This window comes from Diaphorina citri, unplaced genomic scaffold, assembly GCF_000475195.1.
Source record: "Diaphorina citri unplaced genomic scaffold, Diaci psyllid genome assembly version 1.1 scaffold27, whole genome shotgun sequence".
Classification (NCBI taxonomy): domain Eukaryota; kingdom Metazoa; phylum Arthropoda; class Insecta; order Hemiptera; family Psyllidae; genus Diaphorina; species Diaphorina citri.
In genome coordinates, this window is record NW_007377465.1 from 211,948 (window position 1) to 233,634 (window position 21,687).

Here is a 21,687-nt window from a genome sequence, read left to right on the forward strand (position 1 = left end):
GAGTTCCCCAGAGGTGAGATAGTCTCCTAATAATATATGTACATGAGATGACATGTGGGTCGTAGTACATAATTCACTCTTTGATCTCCATACTTGATCCAATTTAGTTGTTTGCTATACTGTTTTTGAACATGCTTATAGCTCAGGTCATGGACATTGAATTTGATAGCGTTGAATTCATAAAGTCCCATTTGACCCAACTAATGAACGTCATTTTCTCAATAATGCCTGAAATGTGGAAATTTTCCTTCGCATTTTTGTTTGCAGATTAGTACCAATATCAGTCATCATCACTTTACGTTTTCTCTTAGTGTAATCCTATGCAATCTCAACATTTACGACCTTATGAGCACAATTAATTAAATCCCAGCGGAACCCTTCATCTGCCTCGCTAACAATGTGGTGCATTGTTTTGCCTTTGATTACATTGAGTGTATTTTTGGCCTTATGCCACTTGTATTGACGATTTGAGACCAAGGACTTTTATTATCTCATTGATATCACCGCTTATTTCTTCCAAAGTGATTGCGGTATCCTTTGCTTAATGTAAATATAGGTTTATTGATAGGTGTAGCTGCCATTTGCGTTTGAAGCTGCATATTACCTCAATTAAGGTCAGTAGGTACTTCATCTACATTTGATTCAGGTAGCACTTTTGAAACCATCAGGAATCTTGCCGAAATCTGTTTGACCTGGAAATATTTTTAATATAGAGGTAAGTAATGCGAATTAAAATCTTGGGTCTTCTTGCTCTTTTTTTCTCTGGAAGTTCCAAAGCTGGCGAAGAATTTTTTAGTGAACTTTATTTTTAGGAACTTGTCAACATATTATCGAATTAGAAAGTTGCTTATTTTGAGAATTTGAAATAAGGAACCGTGAACCTGGTCCAGTTTTTTTGATTCTTTGTCCGTAGGTTTTGTTTTATCATGGTTTGGTTTGATACACCACCGTCAATGGTTTCTATATTATTTGTGTAGCCCACTTTTCTACATGAATGCATATTATGTTCCATTGCTTCAGGTCACTAATTAAATTAGGTAGGTCATTATCGTTTTACGCCAAACTCCTTGAAATATGAACTTAGTATTGTTTTCGCAAAGTTCAGTATTTTGATATTTTTTTTTTTTTTTTTTTTTTTTTTTTTTTTTTTTGTGGCTGATTGGTGTTTTTTGTTTTCTTGATTTTCTGCTTGAAATCAAAGTTTTCAACCGAAACCGAACGTTTCAGGGTACAAATTTCGCATTCAAAGTCCTGTGCTTCCTCCCAATGATTCTTGTATCGTAGTCTGGAATTAAATGTAAAACTTTCAGTATGATTTCCTCCTTGGACGAGTATAAATCAAAAAGTTCTCCAAACTACATGTCAGTCATAATGATCGGCCACTGGAGCTCTCAGATTATCACAGCTGTTGATAATCCTACTTCATATGTAGGTAAGGCAAAGCTGAATCTATTTTCCTGATATTCGATCCAAATCCCAGCATCAGGATCTTCTTTCTTCCATAAGTCAACAGAACTGGAAGGAAACGTTTTCTGCACAATGTATGGCAGATTCTCACGATGCAAGATGCACGCATGCGTGACCGTGGCGTGTGCTATTAGTTTTGATCTTGATAGTAATATCTGCTCTGCTAGTGCTTCAGTTTAGTGTTCACCCTTCGGCCTGTCACTCTGCCTGAGGGAGTAACTTTTCCAGGAATGCATGATTTAGTGTTCACCCTTCGGCCTGTCACTCTGCCTGAGGGAGTAACTTTTCCAGGAATGCATGGTTTAGTGTTCACCCTTCGGCCTGTCACTCTGCCTGAGGGAGTAACTTTTCCAGGAATGCATGGACAATATGGACATTTATGTTGATGTCAAGCTTGTCTTTGACATTCTTTAAATATTTTTTGTACTTAGCATTAGCATTAGTCATCCTTTTCTTTGAATCTTCCCAAAAATACTTTCACACCCTTGTCGTTTTATATTTAAAGATTGTAAATTGGACTCTATAAAATCTTTGGTTCTTGAAACGTCAAAAAAACTGTCAAGTTGGTTCTTAAAACGTCGGAAAACTGCATCAAAAGCTAAGAGTTACAGAATATTGCGTTGTGCTTGAATATGAAGACTTGTAGTTCTTGTGTCTGTGTGTGAGAATGGAACTTTCAAGTTCGTGTGTACCTATATCGTCTTCACCAGGTTTATCTTCTAGTTCCATAGGTCTCGACGTCTTGGTCTTAATTCTGATCTAATGTTTCCAAGTTAAAGTCCCATTTGACCCAACTAATGAACGTCATTTTCTCAATAATGCCTGAAATGTGGAAATTTTCCTTCGCATTTTTGTTTGCAGATTAGTACCAATATCAGTCATCATCACTTTACGTTTTCTCTTAGTGTAATCCTATGCAATCTCTACATTTACGACCTTATGAGCACAATTAATTAAATCCCAGCGGAACCCTTCATCTGGCTCGCTAACAATGTGGTGCATTGTTTTGCCTTTGATTACATTGAGTGTATTTTTGGCCTTATGCCACTTGTATTGACGATTTGAGACCAAGGACTTTTATTATCTCATTGATATCACCGCTTATTTCTTCCAAAGTGATTGCGGTATCCTTTGCTTAATGTAAATATAGGTTTATTGATAGGTGTAGCTGCCATTTGCGTTTGAAGCTGCATATTACCTCAATTAAGGTCAGTAGGTACTTCATCTACATTTGATTCAGGTAGCACTTTTGAAACCATCAGGAATCTTGCCGAAATCTGTTTGACCTGGAAATATTTTTAATATAGAGATAAGTAATGCAAATTAAAATCTTGGGTCTTCTTGCTCTTTTTTTCCCTGGAAGTTCCAAAACTGGCGAAGAATTTTTTAGTGAACTTTATTTTTAGGAACTTGTCAACATATTATCGAATTAGAAAGTTGCTTATTTTGAGAATTTGAAATAAGGAACCGTGAACCTGGTCCAGTTTTTTTGATTCTTTGTCCGTAGGTTTTGTTTTATCATGGTTTGGTTTGATACACCACCGTCAATGGTTTCTATATTATTTGTGTAGCCCACTTTTCTACATGAATGCATATTATGTTCCATTGCTTCAGGTCACTAATTAAATTAGGTAGGTCATTATCGTTTTACGCCAAACTCCTTGAAATATGAACTTAGTATTGTTTTCGCAAAGTTCTTTTTTTACGCATTTTTTTTTTTTTTTTTTTTTTTTTTTTTTTTTTTTTTTTGGCTGATTGGTCCTTTTTGTTTTCTTTTGATTTTCTGCTTGAAATCAAAGTTTTCAACCGAAACCGAACGTTTCAGGGTAGATGTTTCGCATTCAAAGTCCTGTGCTTCCTCCCAATGATTCTTGTTTCGTAGTCTGGAATTAAATGTAAAACTTTCAGTATGATTTTTTTTTTTTTTTTTTTTTTTTTTTTTTTTTTTTTTTTTTTTTTTGTGGCTGATTGGTGTTTTTTGTTTTCTTGATTTTCTGCTTGAAATCAAAGTTTTCAACCGAAACCGAACGTTTCAGGGTACAAATTTCGCATTCAAAGTCCTGTGCTTCCTCCCAATGATTCTTGTATCGTAGTCTGGAATTAAATGTAAAACTTCCAGTATGATTTCCTCCTTGGACGAGTATAAATCAAAAAGTTCTCCAAACTACATGTCAGTCATAATGATCGGCCACTGGAGATCTCAGATTATCACAGCTGTTGGTAATCCAACTTCATATGTAGGTAAGGTACTCTAGCTTTAGATTAGATACCTACTTACGCACATAATTACAATAATAATCATTGAAACCACAAGATTTAAATTAAGAGAAACACACCGCTACGCTAACGTTCCTGATGTAAGATTTCTATTTTCATAAATATTATTCACGAATTTGATGTGAAAACGAGTAGGTAAGTATCTTTTCTGAAACTCGTACATTAGGAGTATTTCCATATGTAAGAGTGATAACATTGATTTCGGATATGTATTCTCAGATGTTGATCTGTTTGCAGCAGTCCAAAATGATCATTATGCAATTGAGGATATCCATAACGCAACGAGTGTACTTAATTATTGTGCTTCATATGACACATGTATTATTATGTAATTTTGCACATTTTGCATTTGAAATATCAGCCTGAGGGGCGTTGTGTGGTCTCCAAGAGTTCCCCAGAGGTGAGATAGTCTCCTAATAATATATGTACATGAGATGACATGTGGGTCGTAGTACATAATTCACTCTTTGATCTCCATACTTGATCCAATTTAGTTGTTTGCTATACTGTTTTTGAACATGCTTATAGCTCAGGTCATGGACATTGAATTTGATAGCGTTGAATTCATAAAGTCCCATTTGACCCAACTAATGAACGTCATTTTCTCAATAATGCCTGAAATGTGGAAATTTTCCTTCGCATTTTTGTTTGCAGATTAGTACCAATATCAGTCATCATCACTTTACGTTTTCTCTTAGTGTAATCCTATGCAATCTCAACATTTACGACCTTATGAGCACAATTAATTAAATCCCAGCGGAACCCTTCATCTGCTATGTAATTTTGCACATTTTGCATTTGAAATATCAGCCTGAGGGGCGTTGTGTGGTCTCCAAGAGTTCCCCAGAGGTGAGATAGTCTCATAATATATGTACATGAGATGACATGTGGGTCGTAGTACATAATTCACTCTTTGATCTGCATACTTGATCTAATTTAGTTGTGTGCTATACTGTTTTTGAACATGCTTATTGCTCAGGTCATGGACATTGAATTTGATAGCGTTGAATTCAAGCTTAAAGTCCCATTTGACCCAACTAATGAACGTCATTCTCTCAATAATGCCTGAAATATGGAAATTTTCTTTCGCATTTTAATTCGCAGATTAATACCAATATCAGTCATCATCACTTTACGTTTTCTCTTAGTGTAATCCTATGCAATCTCTACATTTACGACCTTATGAGCACAATTAATTAAATCCCAGCGGAACCCTTCATCTGGCTCGCTAACAATGTGGTGGATTGTTTTGCCTTTGATTACATTGAGTGTATTTTTGGCCTTATGCCACTTGTATTGACGATTTGAGACCAAGGACTTTTATTATCTCATTGATATCACCGCTTATTTCTTCCAAAGTGATTGCGGTATCCTTTGCTCAATGTAAATATAGGTTCATATGTAAATACGTTATTGATAGGTGTAGCTGCCATTTGTGTTTGAAGCTGCATATTACCTCAATTAAGAAGGTCAGTAGGTACTTCATCTACATTTGATTCAGGTAGCACTTTGAAACCATCAGGAATCTTGCCGAAATCTGTTTGACCTGGAAATATTTTTAATATAGAGATAAGTAATGCAAATTAAAATCTTGGGTCTTCTTGCTCTTTTTTTTTATCACAGCTGTTGATAATCCTACTTCATATGTAGGTAAGGCAAAGCTGAATCTATTTTCCTGATATTCGATCCAAATCCCAGCATCGGGATCTTCTTTCTTCCATAAGTCAACAGAACTGGAAGGAAACGTTTTCTGCACAATGTATGGCAGATTCTCACGATACAAGATGCACGCATGCGTGACCGTGGCGTGTGCTATTAGTTTTGATCTTGATAGTAATATCTGCTCTGCTAGTGCTTCAGTTTAGTGTTCACCCTTCGGCCTGTCACTCTGCCTGAGGGAGTAACTTTTCCAGGAATGCATGGACAATATGGACATTTATGTTGATGCAAGCTTGTCTTTGACATTCTTTAAATATTTTTTGTACTTAGCATTAGCATTAGTCATCCTTTTCTTTGAATCTTCCCAAAAATACTCTCACACCCTTGTCGTTTTATATTTAAAGATTGTAAATTGGACTCTATAAAATCTTTGGAACTGTGTTGTCTCTTATTCCTTTCAACTTGGTTCTTGAAACGTCAAAAAAAAACTCTCTCACACCCTTGTCGTTTTATATTTAAAGATTGTAAATTGGACTCTATAAAATCTTTGGAACTGTGTTGTCTCTTATTCCTTTCAAGTTGGTTCTTAAAACGTCAGAAAACTGCATCAAAACTCAAGCTTGTCTTTGACATTCTTTAAATATTTTTTGTACTTAGCATTAGCATTAGTCATCCTTTTCTTTGAATCTTCCCAAAAATACTCTCACACCCTTGTCGTTTTATATTTAAAGATTGTAAATTGGACTCTATAAAATCTTTGGAACTGTGTTGTCTCTTATTCCTCTCAAGTTGGTTCTTAAAACGTCGGAAAACTGCATCAAAAGCTAAGAGTTACAGAATATTGCGTTGTGCTTGAATATGAAGACTTGTAGTTCTTGTGTCTGTGTGTGAGAATGGAACTTTCAAGTTCGTGTGTACCTATATCGTCTTCACCAGGTTTATCTTCTAGTTCCATAGGTCTCGACGTCTTGGTCTTAATTCTGATCTAATGTTTCCAAGTTCATGAAACTTTAATTTAGTTGTGAAATAAACCCGTAGTTATGTTTCTTTCCCGCTTAGAAAGTCACGATTTGCAATTTCATTTATGTGTCAGAAAATAGTTTGAACTTAGTTCCATAGGTCTCGACGTCTTGGTCTTAATTCTGATCTAATGTTTCCAAGTTCATGAAACTTTAATTTAGTTGTGAAATAAACCCATAGTTATGTTTCTCTCCCGCTTAGAAAGTCACGATTTGAAATTTCATTTAAGTGTCAGAAAATAGTTTGAACAGTTCATGAAACTTTAATTTAGTTGTGAAATAAACCCGTAGTTATGTTTCTTTCCCGCTTAGAAAGTCACGATTTGCAATTTCATTTAAGTGTCAGAAAATAGTTTGAACTTTTTTTGCGTTAACGTTAAGTCTTTCCCGCATTGTTCCGTTTTAAGTCAAATATTAAAAGTACAGACAGTTAATTTTACTGGAGATAACGTCTCTACTTGTGTTGGAAATTTAATAGAGGTCTCAGGTTCAAAAGGTAAGCAATGAAATTGTAGGTGAAGATAACAGCATCACTATTTGGCCTTTGACAGCTTCCTGAAAATCATAGTGCATTTGATGTTGATTTAAACCTGATTCCTCACGTGCAATTTTGTGTTTGGGATAATTCTCCCTTATCTAGGTGAAGATAACAGCATCACTATTTGGCCTTTGACAGCTTCCTGAAAATCATAGTGCATTTGATGTTGATTTAAACCTGATTCCTCACTTGCAATCTTGTGTTTGGGATAATTCTCCCTTATCTGCTAACTATGATCTCTATTGATTAGAACGAATATGCGTAGGCATCTCTTGATGCCCTATCCTATATCTCGGAATAATTCACCAGAGCCACTGCCAGCTACACAATTCACCGACCTGCAGACAGACTTGTAATTCACCAGAACAAATCTCTGATTATGATCTTCAGGCTTTGTTTTGGAACCGAATATGAATAATATTATATTTAATTTTTTTCGCAAAATTTTCAGACGTGTAATAAGCAGAATTACACGACCATGTGAATTCAACATACGGAGGTAAATCACAGAATTGCCTGGACTAGGTTAGCGCACTATGCTTACTCTGTGAAAGCAATGATCCCGTACTGAATGCTAAGGTTAAGGAACTATACGTACGTACAATTAGTGTAATTGTTTTTATTACGGACGGACCTACTTGTATATTTCCCTCAAATATATCGTAACTGTTGATCCTCTGGCTAAATTCTAGGTATTGGCGAATGAACGTCAAATACGAAACAGGTGGATGAACTGGATGAGACCATTTCGATGTTGTTCAGAATAACAAAACTCTTCTTGGTCAAAACATTCTAGCTAAAATCACGAGGAGGTTCTTTCGGATATGTATTCTCAGATTTTGATCTGTTTGCACCAGTCCAAAATGATCATTATGCAATTGAGGATATCCCTAACGAAACGAGTATACTAATTATTGTGCTTCATATGACACATGTATTATGTACATCACAGAACCTATTAATCATATTTTTAATGATTCTTTATGTTCAAGACAGGAGACATCATTGTTAGCAGGTTAGGTTGGCATGCCAGCATGTGTTTTTCATGTGGACTTGTCTTACATTTGTTTTGTCTGACCATGTTATGTAAGTTGACAAGTGTCCGGTCTTCAAAGGTGTTTTTAACTCTTTGGAGACCTTAAAGAACAGTCATACTTTCTACATGTCTTTATGATTGAGAGTTTGATGGGTTTTCATGACCTCTTTTAATGTGAAGTACCGAGATCTTTGTTGATGCTTAGGTTGGCATGCCAGCATGTGTTTTTCATGTGGACTTGTCTTACATTTGTTTTGTCTGACCATGTTATGTAAGTTGACAAGTGTTCGGTCTTCAAAGGTGTTTTTAACTCTTTGAAGACCTTAAAAAACAGTCATACTTTCTACATGTCTTTATGATTGAGAGTTTGATGGGTTTTCATGACCTCTTTTAATGTGAAGTACCAAGATCTTTGTTGATGCCTCAAGCAGACTGTGTATCTTCCTGACAGTAGGTGATGTAAAAACAAGACCTTGTTTCTCGTTTCACAGAGAATGTATTCTAATGCACCCTGAGAGGAAATATGTTCTGACAGATTTTTTTGCCTCGGTTATTTCCATTAGTGCATTATTAATAAGTTTGGTTGATAGGTAATGTCTGTAATGAGACTAAAGAGTAGTTTCTGTAACGGTTTCAAAGGCTTGTAGCGATTGCAGAATGATTTTCTTGTCTGATTGATGAGGTGATATCGATTACATTCTTCGTTGAGATGATTTCGATTATTCCTATTAAAAAAGAGACAGGCAGCAGAGCTTCAGCAGGACCTTTGGCTGGCTAAATTAATAAGTCCGATACAGCCATCGCGAGTCGTAAATCTCCTTTGAAAATCCAGACTCAAGAAGCTAAAAAATAACACATTGTGGCATCGATTACATTCTTCGTTGAGATGATTTCGATTATTCCTATTAAAAAAGAGACAGGCAGCAGAGCTTCAGCAGGACCTTTGGCTGGCTGAATTAATAAGTTCGATACAGCCATCGCGAGTCGTAAATCTCCTTTGAAAATCCAGACTCAAGAAGCTAAAAAATAACACATTCTGGCGAAGTAAATTCTAGTAAAGCTTTTTGTATTATCGTAATGATTGCGCTTTGGGAGTCTTGGTGTGCATGTGGTGTTTTATAATTTCGTAATAATGATGTGACAAAACTGAACTGAGATGTTGCCCCTTATCTGCAGCATCTAGACATCAAACTCCTCTTGTAGATCCCAGTGTTATGCTTCTCGTATATGTTTCTAACAGGGCGAGGTACCTAGCTTGCATGCTCCGACCAGGGCGATGTTAAAGTACCGAGGGGACTACCTTGAGCTCTTTTTGTATTATCGTAATGATTGCGCTTTGGGAGTCTTGGTGTGCATGTGGTGTTTTATAATTTCGTAATAATGATGTGACAAAACTAAACTGAGATGTTGTCCCTTGTCTGCAGCATCTAGAATTCTAGACATCAAACTCCTCTTGTAGATCCCAGTGTTATGATTCTCATGTATGTTTCTAACAGGGCGAGATACCTAGCTTGCATTCTCCCACCAGGGCGATGTTAAAGTACCGAGGGGACTACCTTGAGCACTCGACAGAGGTTCGGCCCTTAGACCTCTTCAACCACATTCTCTTCCCGTTCTAGAGGTACTTACCAAAGTGAAGCCCTGATATCAAGTGGTTCATGAGTTGCTCTTGCTCGTTAACCTTCACCGAGTTCATTGTTTCTAATTAAACTCCTAAAAACTTTCGTGCTTCAATGGAGACCCACAACGATTCGAGTAACACATTTAATGCTCTTGAAATATGAAACGTTGGGAATCTTATATTATAAAAACAAGTTATTTATAAACACCGAACTTTTCTGAGCGGTTCATTTGAAATTCTCGGAGAAAAGCGCAAGTTATCAGTTTTCCACTGAAAGAACAAAAAGCAGGCGGGATATGTGTGAGAATTTTCCACGATCTATCTATTATGTAGGCGATACGCACGAGGCATTGCTATTTTTAACGTAGTCAGCAAAAAAAAAGTGATAGGATATGTGTGAGAATTTTCCACGATCTATCTATTATGTAGGCGATACGCACGAGGCATTGCTATTTTTAACGTAGTCAGCAAAAAAAGTGATTGTATATTTTACGTAAATTGTCATTACGATGCGAGTACCTTTGTTGTTCACCTATAAGTTTGAAGTAATGGCAGTGGTTTAGTTGCCATCAGCAAACCAACAACAGTTGCCAGAAGTGTTTATGGCTGCGTAAACCCCTCTGTCCATTATATGACCTTGAATATATCTACCGTCTACCTTTATAGTTCTCCCATAAGTTTGAAGTAATGGCAGTGGTTCAGTTGCCATCAGCAAACCAACAACAGTTGCCAGAAGTGTTTATGGCTGCGTAAACCCCTCTGTCCATTTATGACCTTGAATATATCTACCGTTTTTAATTGCAAACTTGCGACGGTTTGCAATTATTGTTGTTCTTTTTGCATAGATCTACCGTTTTTAATTGCAAACTTGCGACGGTTTGCAATTATTGTTGTTCTTTTTGCATATGTATAATAATACATACACATATATAAATATATTTTATACATATTAAGGTACTCTTTTCTCACGGGTTATCATTGTGTTATGACTGCAATAGGATCCATTAGGTTGCCCATTATATCCATAATGAAACCTTCGTGCTCTTTGGGTCGGCGCGGCGCAGTTTTAGGAAATTCAACTTCTTGGAAAAGTTTCTTTATGATAATGCCAGCGTGTGGCGCCAGTAGCGGGAACGCTTTGAGTTTTCTATTTTCTGGCATCACTTCTTTTATAGGCCGACATTTGTAGAAACTTTGAACTTGATAAATGTTATGTAGAAACATTGGATTGTGTTCAACTTGGCTTCTGATCTTGTTATTTTCTATGAAGACCACCTCCAAAGTAAGTCATATGATGATCAGCGCCATGTCTTTGTATTCTAAAAGAGCCTGGTGTTTTCTGGATTTAATTAGGTATTGTTGTGAAATTAAAAATTCTAGGACTTAAATATACATATTCTTAGTAAAATGCACCTTTCAGGAACTCTGGAGAATGTTCTACAAAAATTTCATGCCAGACTATGAACGTACTTTCAATCAATGGAGAACCGTTCTTGTTCTTCAAATAATTGTTCAAAAGACTGTGAATAAAATGTGAAAGATTATTTCGTGCCAAATCATTGAACACTTTCCATTTCCGTGATTCATCCACACTTTGAGATTATATCAAATATTTCATAACAAAAAGGTCACTTGGTGAAGTTTCAGAATGAAGCTGTTGAAATGTCACCGCGTTTGTAACAGTTTTGTTAAGTGCTGGTTAAGTCTTCTGGAGATACGTCTGATAAGGCTGCGGTGTGTTCTGCTAAGCTCTGTGGAGTCTGTGGTTTTACGTAAATGATGACGATAAGTTCTGTCAACATTAATCCCTCACATCAAAAATTTCATGCCAGACTATGAACGTACTTTCAATCAATGGAGAACCGTTCTTGTTCTTCAAATAATTGTTCAAAAGACTGTGAATATGTCAACCTGTTTTGACCAGCTGTCACGCTGGTTTAGGGTTGAGGCGGAGGAACCAGCGCCAATAACCAATATTAATAAGCTTACCAGCCCAGCGTTACTCTATTCGTACTCGTTTACTGGTATGTGTAATTCGTACTCATTTAATTGTATGTGTAATTTTTGGTCAACCTGTTTTGACCAGCTGTCACGCTGGTTTAGGGTTGAGGCGGAGGAACCAGCGCCAATAACCAATATTAATAAGCTTACCAGCGTTACTCTATTCGTACTCGTTTACTGGTATGTGTAATTCGTACTCATTTAATTGTATGTGTAATTTTTGAAGCTGGTTAAGCTGGTTAAGACAAGCTGACGCTGGTAATCTAACTCCACTGAGTAGCGGGCCTAAGGTAAGATTGAGATTTGTAACTAACTCGTTCTAAAATGTTGAATTTCTCACTCAAGGGTCTTAAATATAAAAGAGTTTAAACATTGCCGCAACACTGTTCCAATAGGTCTATCTAAATCTCAATAGGACAGTCTTCCTTTCATGACCTCATGGGAAGATTCGTTGAAACCCATCCTTTAGGGCTGTTTGTCCCTACATCTAAGCCTCCGAGTGAGCGTTTTGTGTTTCTTAACCTTAACCTATCCTTTAGTACTGTTTGTCCCTACTCTCAATAGGACTATCTAAACCTCTAAAAACAAATTGATTAAACGTTCCTACGACCAGGTCTCTAGGTGCAAGATTTAGACCGGGAGATAACGATCACAAATCAAGTCAGCTATTTCCCCAGCCCCGTAGGGGTCTATTATGTCCGCTTATCATGGGTTCAGATCAATATTAACATGTCACAATGTGGGGCTGACATATCACACTGAGTCAAGATGGGGTTGGGTTGAGATAGATTGCTTGATTGGTTTACAAGACTTGTATGCCTCGGCAGGTATTGGATAGGTGGTTTAGTTGGTTATAGGCAGGTTTTATGTACAGATTGATGTATTTATGACTATTAGAACGCGAGTGCTACCGCCCGTCACATTAATCTTCATCATCAAACGATCGATTGAGGCGTGAAATGGTTAGCTGGAATTGATGATGCTGTCCATGTCCAGTTAGAGTATCCAGGGATTGATGGTTAGAGGTAATGCCGGTAACAGGTGCAGAATTCCTTATTTTTTTCTGCTCCTTCTAGAAAATTTTTGGAGAAATCAATTTTCTACAAATCCCTTTTGTCCTTTTTGTTTCTTATCCATTCCATCCGCTCTTCATTTTCCTTGTCCTCCTGGCCGATTCCTTCATAAACTGAAATCCTGTTCAATGTGTTTTCTAATAAATTCCCGCAGACTTGTTTATGCTCATATGTTTGTCCTCCTGGCCGATTCCTTCATAAACTGAAATCCTGTTCAATGTGTTTTCTAATAAATTCCCGCAGACTTGTTTATGCTCATAGGCTGCGGTGTGTTCTGCTAAGCTCTGTGGAGTCTGTGGTTTTACGTAAATGATGACGATAAGTTCTGTCAACATTAATCCCTCACATTCTGTGATTTCCTCCTTACAGGGTGCCCAAATAGTTTCTTCGTAGGTGGGCAACGTGGGCATCATGTCTAACAAGTTGTGCCATGGATGGATGTGTTACAGTAACGGTTACCCCATTCCCACTCATAAAGGTACGAGTGAGTATTCTATCAAACACCTGAACTGCTTTACCCTAAACCAAACACAGATGTTATCAACGTGGGGATCATGTCTAACAAGTTGTGCCATGGATGGATGTGTTACAGTAACGGTTACCCCATTCCCACTCATAAAGGTACGAGTATTCTATCAAACACCTGAACTGCTTTACCCTAAATCAAACACAGATGTTACCTAATTGAGATTTTTGGTACCTTAGATACCGAACTTCAAATTCCTCCCCACGAATACCCAACATTCTGTTAGGTCTGCCTGATAGTGAGTGGCCTGATAGTGAGTGGCTGTTCAACGTTTTTCACACCCAGTACGGTGAGATGGCAGAATGACGGTAACTTTCTATTGGTTTTGACTATAAGATGACATGCTGATATGTCATTCACTGATCATCTGAGCCTAGTCACTAGTCATTTCTAACATTTAGACAGCTTGTTAGCAGCAGATGTTATCTAATTGAGATTTTTGGTACCTTAGATACCGAACTTCAAATTCCTCCCCACGAATACCCAACATTTTTCCTCATTACGCCATTTTATGATGCAGATGCAGAACAACAATACTGCTTGCAATACGTTCTATTATTCACACCGACTTGGAGTGTTTGGAAAGCCACTCACTATCAGGTAGACTTGATATTAGGTACGACTGAAAAGATCCGCCTGTCAGGTCTACCTGATACCTGATGACCACACACACTATCAGGTAAACCTGACAGGCGGACAGGTGTACCTGTCAGGTCTGCCTGATAGTGAGTGGCTGTCTAAATGGTTTGAAACGTTTTTCACACCCATGACAGGTACGACTGAAAAGATCCGCCTGTCAGGTCTACCTGATACCTGATGACCACACACACTATCAGGTAAACCTGACAGGCGGACCTGATCAGGACAGGTGTACCTGTCAGGTCTGCCTGATAGTGAGTGGCTGTCCAAATGGTTTGAAACGTTTTTCACACCCTGTACGGTGAGATGGCAGAATGACGGTAACTTTCTATTGGTTTTGACTAAGATGACATGCTGATATGTCATTCACTGATCATCTGAGCCTAGTCACTAGTCATTTCTAACATTGGTTTAGGTTTAGACAGCTTGTTAGCAGCTAGCAATCCACATGGGAGATCCCATCAGGAATGTGAGAAAGCTGCAGCTGTCTCTACCAGAAATAGTTCTGCTGTAACTGCTTGTAGATATTTAGTACCTACATAAGTATTAGGTATTCAGTAGACGTAGTGTAAAAATTACCTTCAACTGATTCAACAAAACACGAAAGACATCCTAAAAAGTGTAAGGCCAGTCATCACTCACTATCAGGTAGATTTAACAGGCGAACCTGATCAGGTGTCCTGTCAGGAGTGTCAGGTCTACCTGATAGTGTGTATGCCCATCAGGTAGACGTGACATTCGGACCTTTTTAGCCGTACTCGTAAGGCACTCAAGCAGATTCCTGTGAAGATAAAATCCCAGATAATTGGTTTATCTCTAGGGCAGAATGACGGTAACTTTCTATTGGTTTTGACTAAGATGACATGCTGATATGTCATTCACTGATCATCTGAGCCTAGTCACTAGTCACTTCTAACATTGGTTTAGGTTTAGACAGCTTTTTAGCAGCTAGCAATCCACATGAGAGATCCCACCAGGAATGTGAGAAAGCTGTAGCTGTCTCTACCAGAAATAGTTCTGCTGTAACTGCTTGTAGATATTTAAGTAGTACCTACATCATAAGTATTTAGGTATTCAGTAGACGTAGTGTAAAAATTACCTTCAACTGATTCAACAAAACACGAAAGACATCCTAAAAAGTGTAAGGCCAGTCACTCACTATCAGGTATCAGGTAGATTTGACAGGCGAACCTGATCAGGTGTACCTGTCAGGAGTGTCAGGTCTACCTGATAGTGTGTATGTCCATCAGGTAGACGTTACATTCGGACCTTTTTAGCCGTACCTGTCAAGTCTACCTGATAGTGTGTGTGCTCATCAGATATCAGGTTGACCTGACAAGCGGACCTGATTAGGTGTGTTAGCCGTATCTGTCAAGTCTACCTGATAGTGTGTGTGCTCATCAGATATCAGGTAGACCTGACAGGCGGATCTGATTAGGTGTACCTGTCAGGTCTACCTGATAGTGAGTGGCTGACCTAAAAAGTGTAAACAATTTGATGACAGGACGCATTCACGCGCTTTCATTCGGCTACTTTGATAACTAGACGCTGATTCGGTGACACCTATGTTCTAGTTTTCAACCCAATCTCCTAGAAAGTTCGAGCTTTGACGTCTCTAATTTGGGAATGAATAAATTAGAGATTGCGTATATCTATGTCCACACGCAGGAGTCTAACGGTGACAGTTACAAGTTACAATAGATAAGGCCGTGGTGATAAGGTTATCGGATTTTCATCAGATGAGGATGTGATAGGTCAAGACGATACTTTCCTAGTGTTTCAGTGTCGAAGGTCAGATAAAATGGAAGAAAACGATGTTTTTACTTATGACTATTAGAACGCGAGTGCTACCGCCCGTCACATTAATCTTCATCATCAAACGATCGATTGAGGCGTGAAATGGTTAGCTGGACTTGATGATGCTGTCCATGTCCAGTCAGAGTATCCAGGGATTGATGGTTAGAGGTAATGCCGGTAACAGGTGCAGAATTTCTTATTTTTTTTCTGCTCCTTCTAGAAATTTTTTGGAGAAATCAATTTTCTACAAATCCCTTTTGTTCCTAGTGTTTCAGTGTCGAAGGTCAGATAAAATGGAAGAAAACGATGTTTTTACTGTTCTTTTTTCTGATTCAAAAACACATGACAAACACTGATACTTGATATCTCTCTATGAAGGATTAGATTGCCGCTATCGTGTCCGTCGAAAGATTTTACTTGCGAAAATAGATTTTAGGTCAGATTTTCATGGATTGTAGGATTCTGGAGGGAGTGCGAAAATCAATTCGTTGTTGGTAACAATTTTGCGAGCCTATAATTGAATTTTCATATGTGTTTTTCCAACCTTTAGTTATAATCTTGTTTCTTTTTACTGTTATTTTACTACCATTCTTGGATTTCTTGGTGAAGGGAAATTTTTTTACCACCATTGGTCTCCTAAAATTCAACCCCTGCATTGTTGACCGACACACCACTGATTCCTCGTAAGGCACTCAAGCAGATTCCTGTGAAGATAAAATCCCAGATAATTGGTTTATCTCTAGGCAGTGATAGCTCAGTAGCCACAGTGTTAATGTTGGTACGGTGTGTGGTTAGATACGCGGACTATGTCAAGGTTCTGTCACTATGTATCTTGTCATCCCGTCACTGGTCAGGTCTATTCTGGCGTTCTTAATAACCCAATATTGACTATTAAGTGACCACATTCCACTAATAGCTGGTGTCGGGGCAAGTTTGTTTTTGGACTTGGAGAGATTTCGTAAATTTTGTTTCAAGTTGATATCTCTAGGCAGTGATAGCTCAGTAGCCACAGTGATAATGTTGGTACGGTGTGTGGTTAGATACGCGGACTATGTCAAGGTTCTGTCGCTATGTATCTTGTCATCCCGTCACTGGTCAGGTCTATTCTGGCGTTCTTAATAACCCAATATTGACTATCAAGTATCAAGTGACCACATTCCACTAATAGCCTCTTGGTGTCGGGGCAAGTTTGTTTTTGGACTTGGAGAGATTTTGTAAATTTTGTTTCAAGTTGATGGAGATTATTGGAGATTAAAAATTAGTGTCATACGGTTTTGTGATAAGTTCTGATAACCTCGAAAGTTTAACCCTTCTTCAAGTTGATGGAGATTAAAAATTAGTGTCATACGGTTGTGTGATAAGTTCTGATAACCTCGAAAGTTTAACCCTTTAATCAACTGATGATGAGCTGGTGAGGTATTTTGGATAATTTTGGGGTGTAGGTCTGATTTTCATCTTCATCATACTTACGTCTACAATGTGTACGAATACTGATGAGCTGGTGAGGTATTTTGGATAATTTTGGGGTGTAGGTCTGATTTTCATCTTCATCATACTTACGTCTACAATGTGTACGAAATATAACTGTTGATCCTCTGGCTAAATTCTAGGTATTTGCGAATGAACGTCAAATACGAAACAGGTGGATGAACTGGATGAGACCATTGTTCAGAATAACAAAACTCTTCTTGGTCATAACATTCTAGCTAAAATCACGAGGAGGTTCTTTCGGATATGTATTCTCAGATGTTGATCTGTTTGCAGCAGTCCAAAATGATCATTATGCAATTGAGGATATCCATAACGCAACGAGTATACTAATTATTGTGTTTCATATGACACATGTATTATGTAGTATGCTCATATGTGTCGTTATTTATGTAGCAGCCTTAATAATTAACCCTGCACAGTCCTGAGCGATGACCGTCTAAATAAAACTTGTGAAAGTTAAAATAATTAACACTTGTTTGTATCTGATGATGACTATCACGGACCATAAATCTCACACTGCTAGGCTGTGTTAGAACATGGTCGAATTTATGTGCATGGTTCTCTTCATGTAGGTATATTTTATCTTCATGACACTTAACAGGATAACGGGACCCTGATGTGACATGCCAAACATGAACTTCATGACATGACGGTGTGGTAAATATTATTATACCTTTGACTACCTATGTCAATTTTGACAGGAACACATTCCTAGCAGGATATCATTGTCCCAAGTAGGTAAATAATTGACAGGATAACGGGACCCTGATGTGACATGCCAAACATGAACTTCATGACATGACGGTGTGGTAAATATTATTATACCTTTGACTACCTGTGTCAATTTTGACAGGAACACATTCCTAGCAGGATATCATTGTCCCAAGTAGGTAAATAATTCGGTATAAGCCATCGAAGTCCATGTTTTACAATGTTCCGATTGTTTTGCTTTATCCTCGGGGAGCTAAGTTCTTAAGGGGTGGAAATCCCACACTTCAGGTGGAGGAACTGCAAGATGGTTGGCCTAAGTGTCTTTAAAAGATTTCTTCTCTGCCTCTCTACAAAAAGAAGTAAGTACAATCCTTAAAGTATCCTGATCTCTTTGTATACGTTCATTTTTTGGCAGAATCCAAGCTTTTTCACTAGAAAAGTCCAGAACATGAACTTGGTCTCTACTGCCTTGCTTGTTGTGAATGAGAGGCGCGTGTACCTCGTAAATACCAAAGCACAACTTGTTACTGTGTTACTGTTACTACTTCCAGTACTTACTTTATGTCTAAAGTGTTCCAAGTGCCTATCTTAATGTTATTACCTTATTTTACCCGTGATGTAGATAGGTAAGTAATTAGCCGTTTGGTTATATGTTGCAGAATTTATTGTCTTGTCGTATAGCGGTTGGTAGTTGGGTGCTTTTCTTGTTCAGATCGAAACAGATAAGTGTCTATTTTACAACTATGCCTGTTGCCTGTTCACTCAAAGGGCAACCTCTGTTTTCATTTTTCCTGTCATTAATTTTATAATACTCGCTATGTTACCTACATTGTTACCTTGCTACGCACCTACATGAGATTATGGTTATACGCATTAGGCAAACATCAAACATTTCAAACCTTTGGTCAATGTTTCATTTCCTCTTTTGTCTCCTTCATCACCCCCTCCTTCCCTCTACTTTCAATGTCCCTTGTTATTCCTAGTATGTATTGTTATTTGCCTTCTCTCTCACCTCCTCTTAATTACGAATACTTAATGTATTTCCTAAAGACCAACATTAAATCAAATAGGTGCAGTAGGTACGTATACCATTACTTACATCTTTTGAATGCATTTTACCCAATGAGACCTACACCAACTGTTTTCTATACCTGTGGATCTTACGGTCCTACTGACCCTTGACTCTATTTCTCCAACGTCGAAGATATTAGTTAAAACCCCATTCAAACTATTAATGATATCGTGGAAGCTCACGCGAGAATTTCGAATCTTCTTTATTTGAACAGTTCAAAAGTTTCTATAGACAACACTTCCTGACACCAACTGCAAAATTCTCTCTCGCCATTTGTGTCACATACTTGCCATGACTGTAGTCAGGGGCTTTTACTGAGAGGGGTTTATTAGGTTCCATTCGTCCCCAGCTCGAGCTACTAAAGGACGGGCGAAACCAGAAGTTTTTCTCTCAAAAAGGAAAATATTTTATTAGGTTCCATTCGTCCCCAGCTCGAGCTACTAAAGGACGGGCGAAACCAGAAGTTTTTCTCTCAAAAAGGAAAATATTACGAGTCCTAAATATATACAGCCCCTTGCGTAACTGACTGACTCACTCACTCACTGACTCACGTATATGGAAAATATTACGAGTACCTACGTACCTATTACTCTTGTTTGTAAAAAGTAGTTGCAAGGAGGGCCTATTTAATTGTGGGGGTTAGCCCCGTGGCCCGGTTAAGCTCTAGTTGTAATCTGGCTTTCTATGTACACTTATGTTCGTTTCAACAAACGGCCCTGACTGCATGGGAAAATATTACGAGTACCTACGTACCTATTACTCTTGTTTGTAAAAAGTAGTTGCAAGGAGGGCCTATTTAATTGTGGGGGTTAGCCTCGTGGCCCGGTTAGGCTCTAGTTGTAATCTGGCTTTCTATGTACACTTATGTTCGTTTCAACAAACGGCCCTGACTGCATTTGCTACTACATTGACTTCATATTGGTTCTCGTGTGACATTATAACCTACTGTTTCATCCTCAATGACTTCTAGTGTTTCATTTGAAGCACAAACATGAGAGAAGGGTCACAGGATCGTAGCCCCGTAAGCTCCTGTTATGCAACCCACATGACAACTCCTAACTCCTGTAAGATAAAACGTTGGATGCCCCTCAGCCAAGTCGATATTTATGCTGGTAGTAATAATTTCCAACTCACACACGCTCCAAACATTACTTCAACTCTCGATAAACACGAACATAAGGTAACACTGGTACTCTTATATGGAAATAATGGAGAACAGCGTATGAAGCCAATTAGGCAATTTTAATAATTTATGGCACATATGACACCTAGTTGCTTCTTATGTCCTCGTTTCTATTTCTACTGATTTACAGGCATTCTGTGTTCTAGGACGTTTTATTCAATGGATAGGTACACCTTATGTTAAATGACCTAAAGTTCTACCTTTCTCTAGTTTGTAGCCACTGTTGTTATGTTGTTTTTCAACTGTATAAACAAAACACTATTATTTAATATTATCTTAAAAACATGGGAAAAACAAGCTTTCCAATCCACCATACATGTATTTTTTGCACCACACCGTAGCTCACAAGTTGCTTTGATTGCTTTTATTAGGCCATTTTGCTTACAAAATTTACAACCTGGCCGATTGAGTTCAAACTGGATACGCAAATTTTGAGTAACAATTAACAATAGAATGAATGTACTAGTTTTATTCTCTATCAAATTTATTTACTTTTAAATTCTCAATTCACTTATTTATTTTCCATTGCTTTTGCTTTTTGTTCTGGGTGGTGGATATTATTTAATATTATCTTAAAAACATGGGAAAAACAAGCTTTCCAATCCACCATACATGTATTTTTTGCACCACACCGTAGCTCACATGTTGCTTTGATTGCTTTTATTAGGCCATTTTGCTTATAAAATTTACAACCCGGCCGATTGAGTTCAAACTGGATACGCAAATTTTGAGTAACAATTAACAATGGTATGAATGTACTCGTTTTATTCTCTATCAAATTTATTTACTTTGAAATTCTCAGTTCACTTATTTATTTTCCTATGTCTAAAGTGTTCCAAGTGCCTATCTTAATGTTATTACCTTATTTTACCCGTGATGTAGATAGGTAAGTAATTAGCCGTTTGGTTTATGTCCTATGTTATGTTATTCCTTCCTTTTCTTATCCTCTATTCTGTATTATTCTTTATCTTTTCTCTCTCCTCCATCCCTCCCCCTCCTTTAATTTTACCGTTCCATATGTTATGTTATTCTTCTCATCCTCTATCCTGTATTATTCTTTGTCTTTTCTCTCTCCTCCATCCTTCTTCCTTCTCCTCCTCCAGTGCTCCTCCACCTCCTCTAATTTTAACGTCCCTTGTTATTCCTTCCTTTTTCCCATCCCTGTTATCCTGTATTATTCTTTGCCATTTCTACTTCCATACCTTCTCTACGTTTAAAATACAATGCCCGATACCCCGGTTTTCTTCCTCTCTGTGCTTTTGTTACCTTATAAATTGTAACCTTCCCTTCTTCCCTTAACCTCCTCCTCCTCCTCCTCCTCCTGTTCTTCTTTCCCTTCCTCCTCTTTCTCTTCTTCTTCCCTCTCCTTCTTTCTTTTACCCTAACTTTTACAATATCTCTAACCGTTTTGTCGCTGTAGCTGAAAACCGCCAAAAAACGGTCGAAATCTATCCAAAAGCGGTCAAAATACCGCCAAGCGCAGCAACAATCTCAACCATCCATACCTCGGCTGGGATTGAACCCACGCCCTCCTGTTTACCAGGCGAGCGCCTTGATCACTACACCACCGAGGCAGC

General features: G+C 37.9%; 1 protein-coding gene and 1 long non-coding RNA gene across 2 annotated transcripts in view; both read left to right on the top strand.

The window, feature by feature from the left end:
- LOC103510482 overlaps positions 1–13,169 on the top strand; it is a 122,572-nt gene extending 109,403 nt beyond the window's left edge. The window contains exon 6 of the mRNA XM_026824615.1: positions 13,061–13,169. Coding sequence (XP_026680416.1) covers positions 13,061–13,110 — 50 coding nt within the window. The 3' untranslated portion in view covers positions 13,111–13,169. The remainder of the gene's footprint in view (positions 1–13,060) is intronic.
- A 63-nt stretch (positions 13,170–13,232) lies between these two features.
- The window catches only part of LOC113468021, a 20,550-nt gene continuing 12,095 nt past the window's right edge, over positions 13,233–21,687 (top strand). The window contains exon 1 of the long non-coding RNA XR_003391894.1: positions 13,233–13,312. This is a non-coding gene — a long non-coding RNA (uncharacterized LOC113468021). The remainder of the gene's footprint in view (positions 13,313–21,687) is intronic.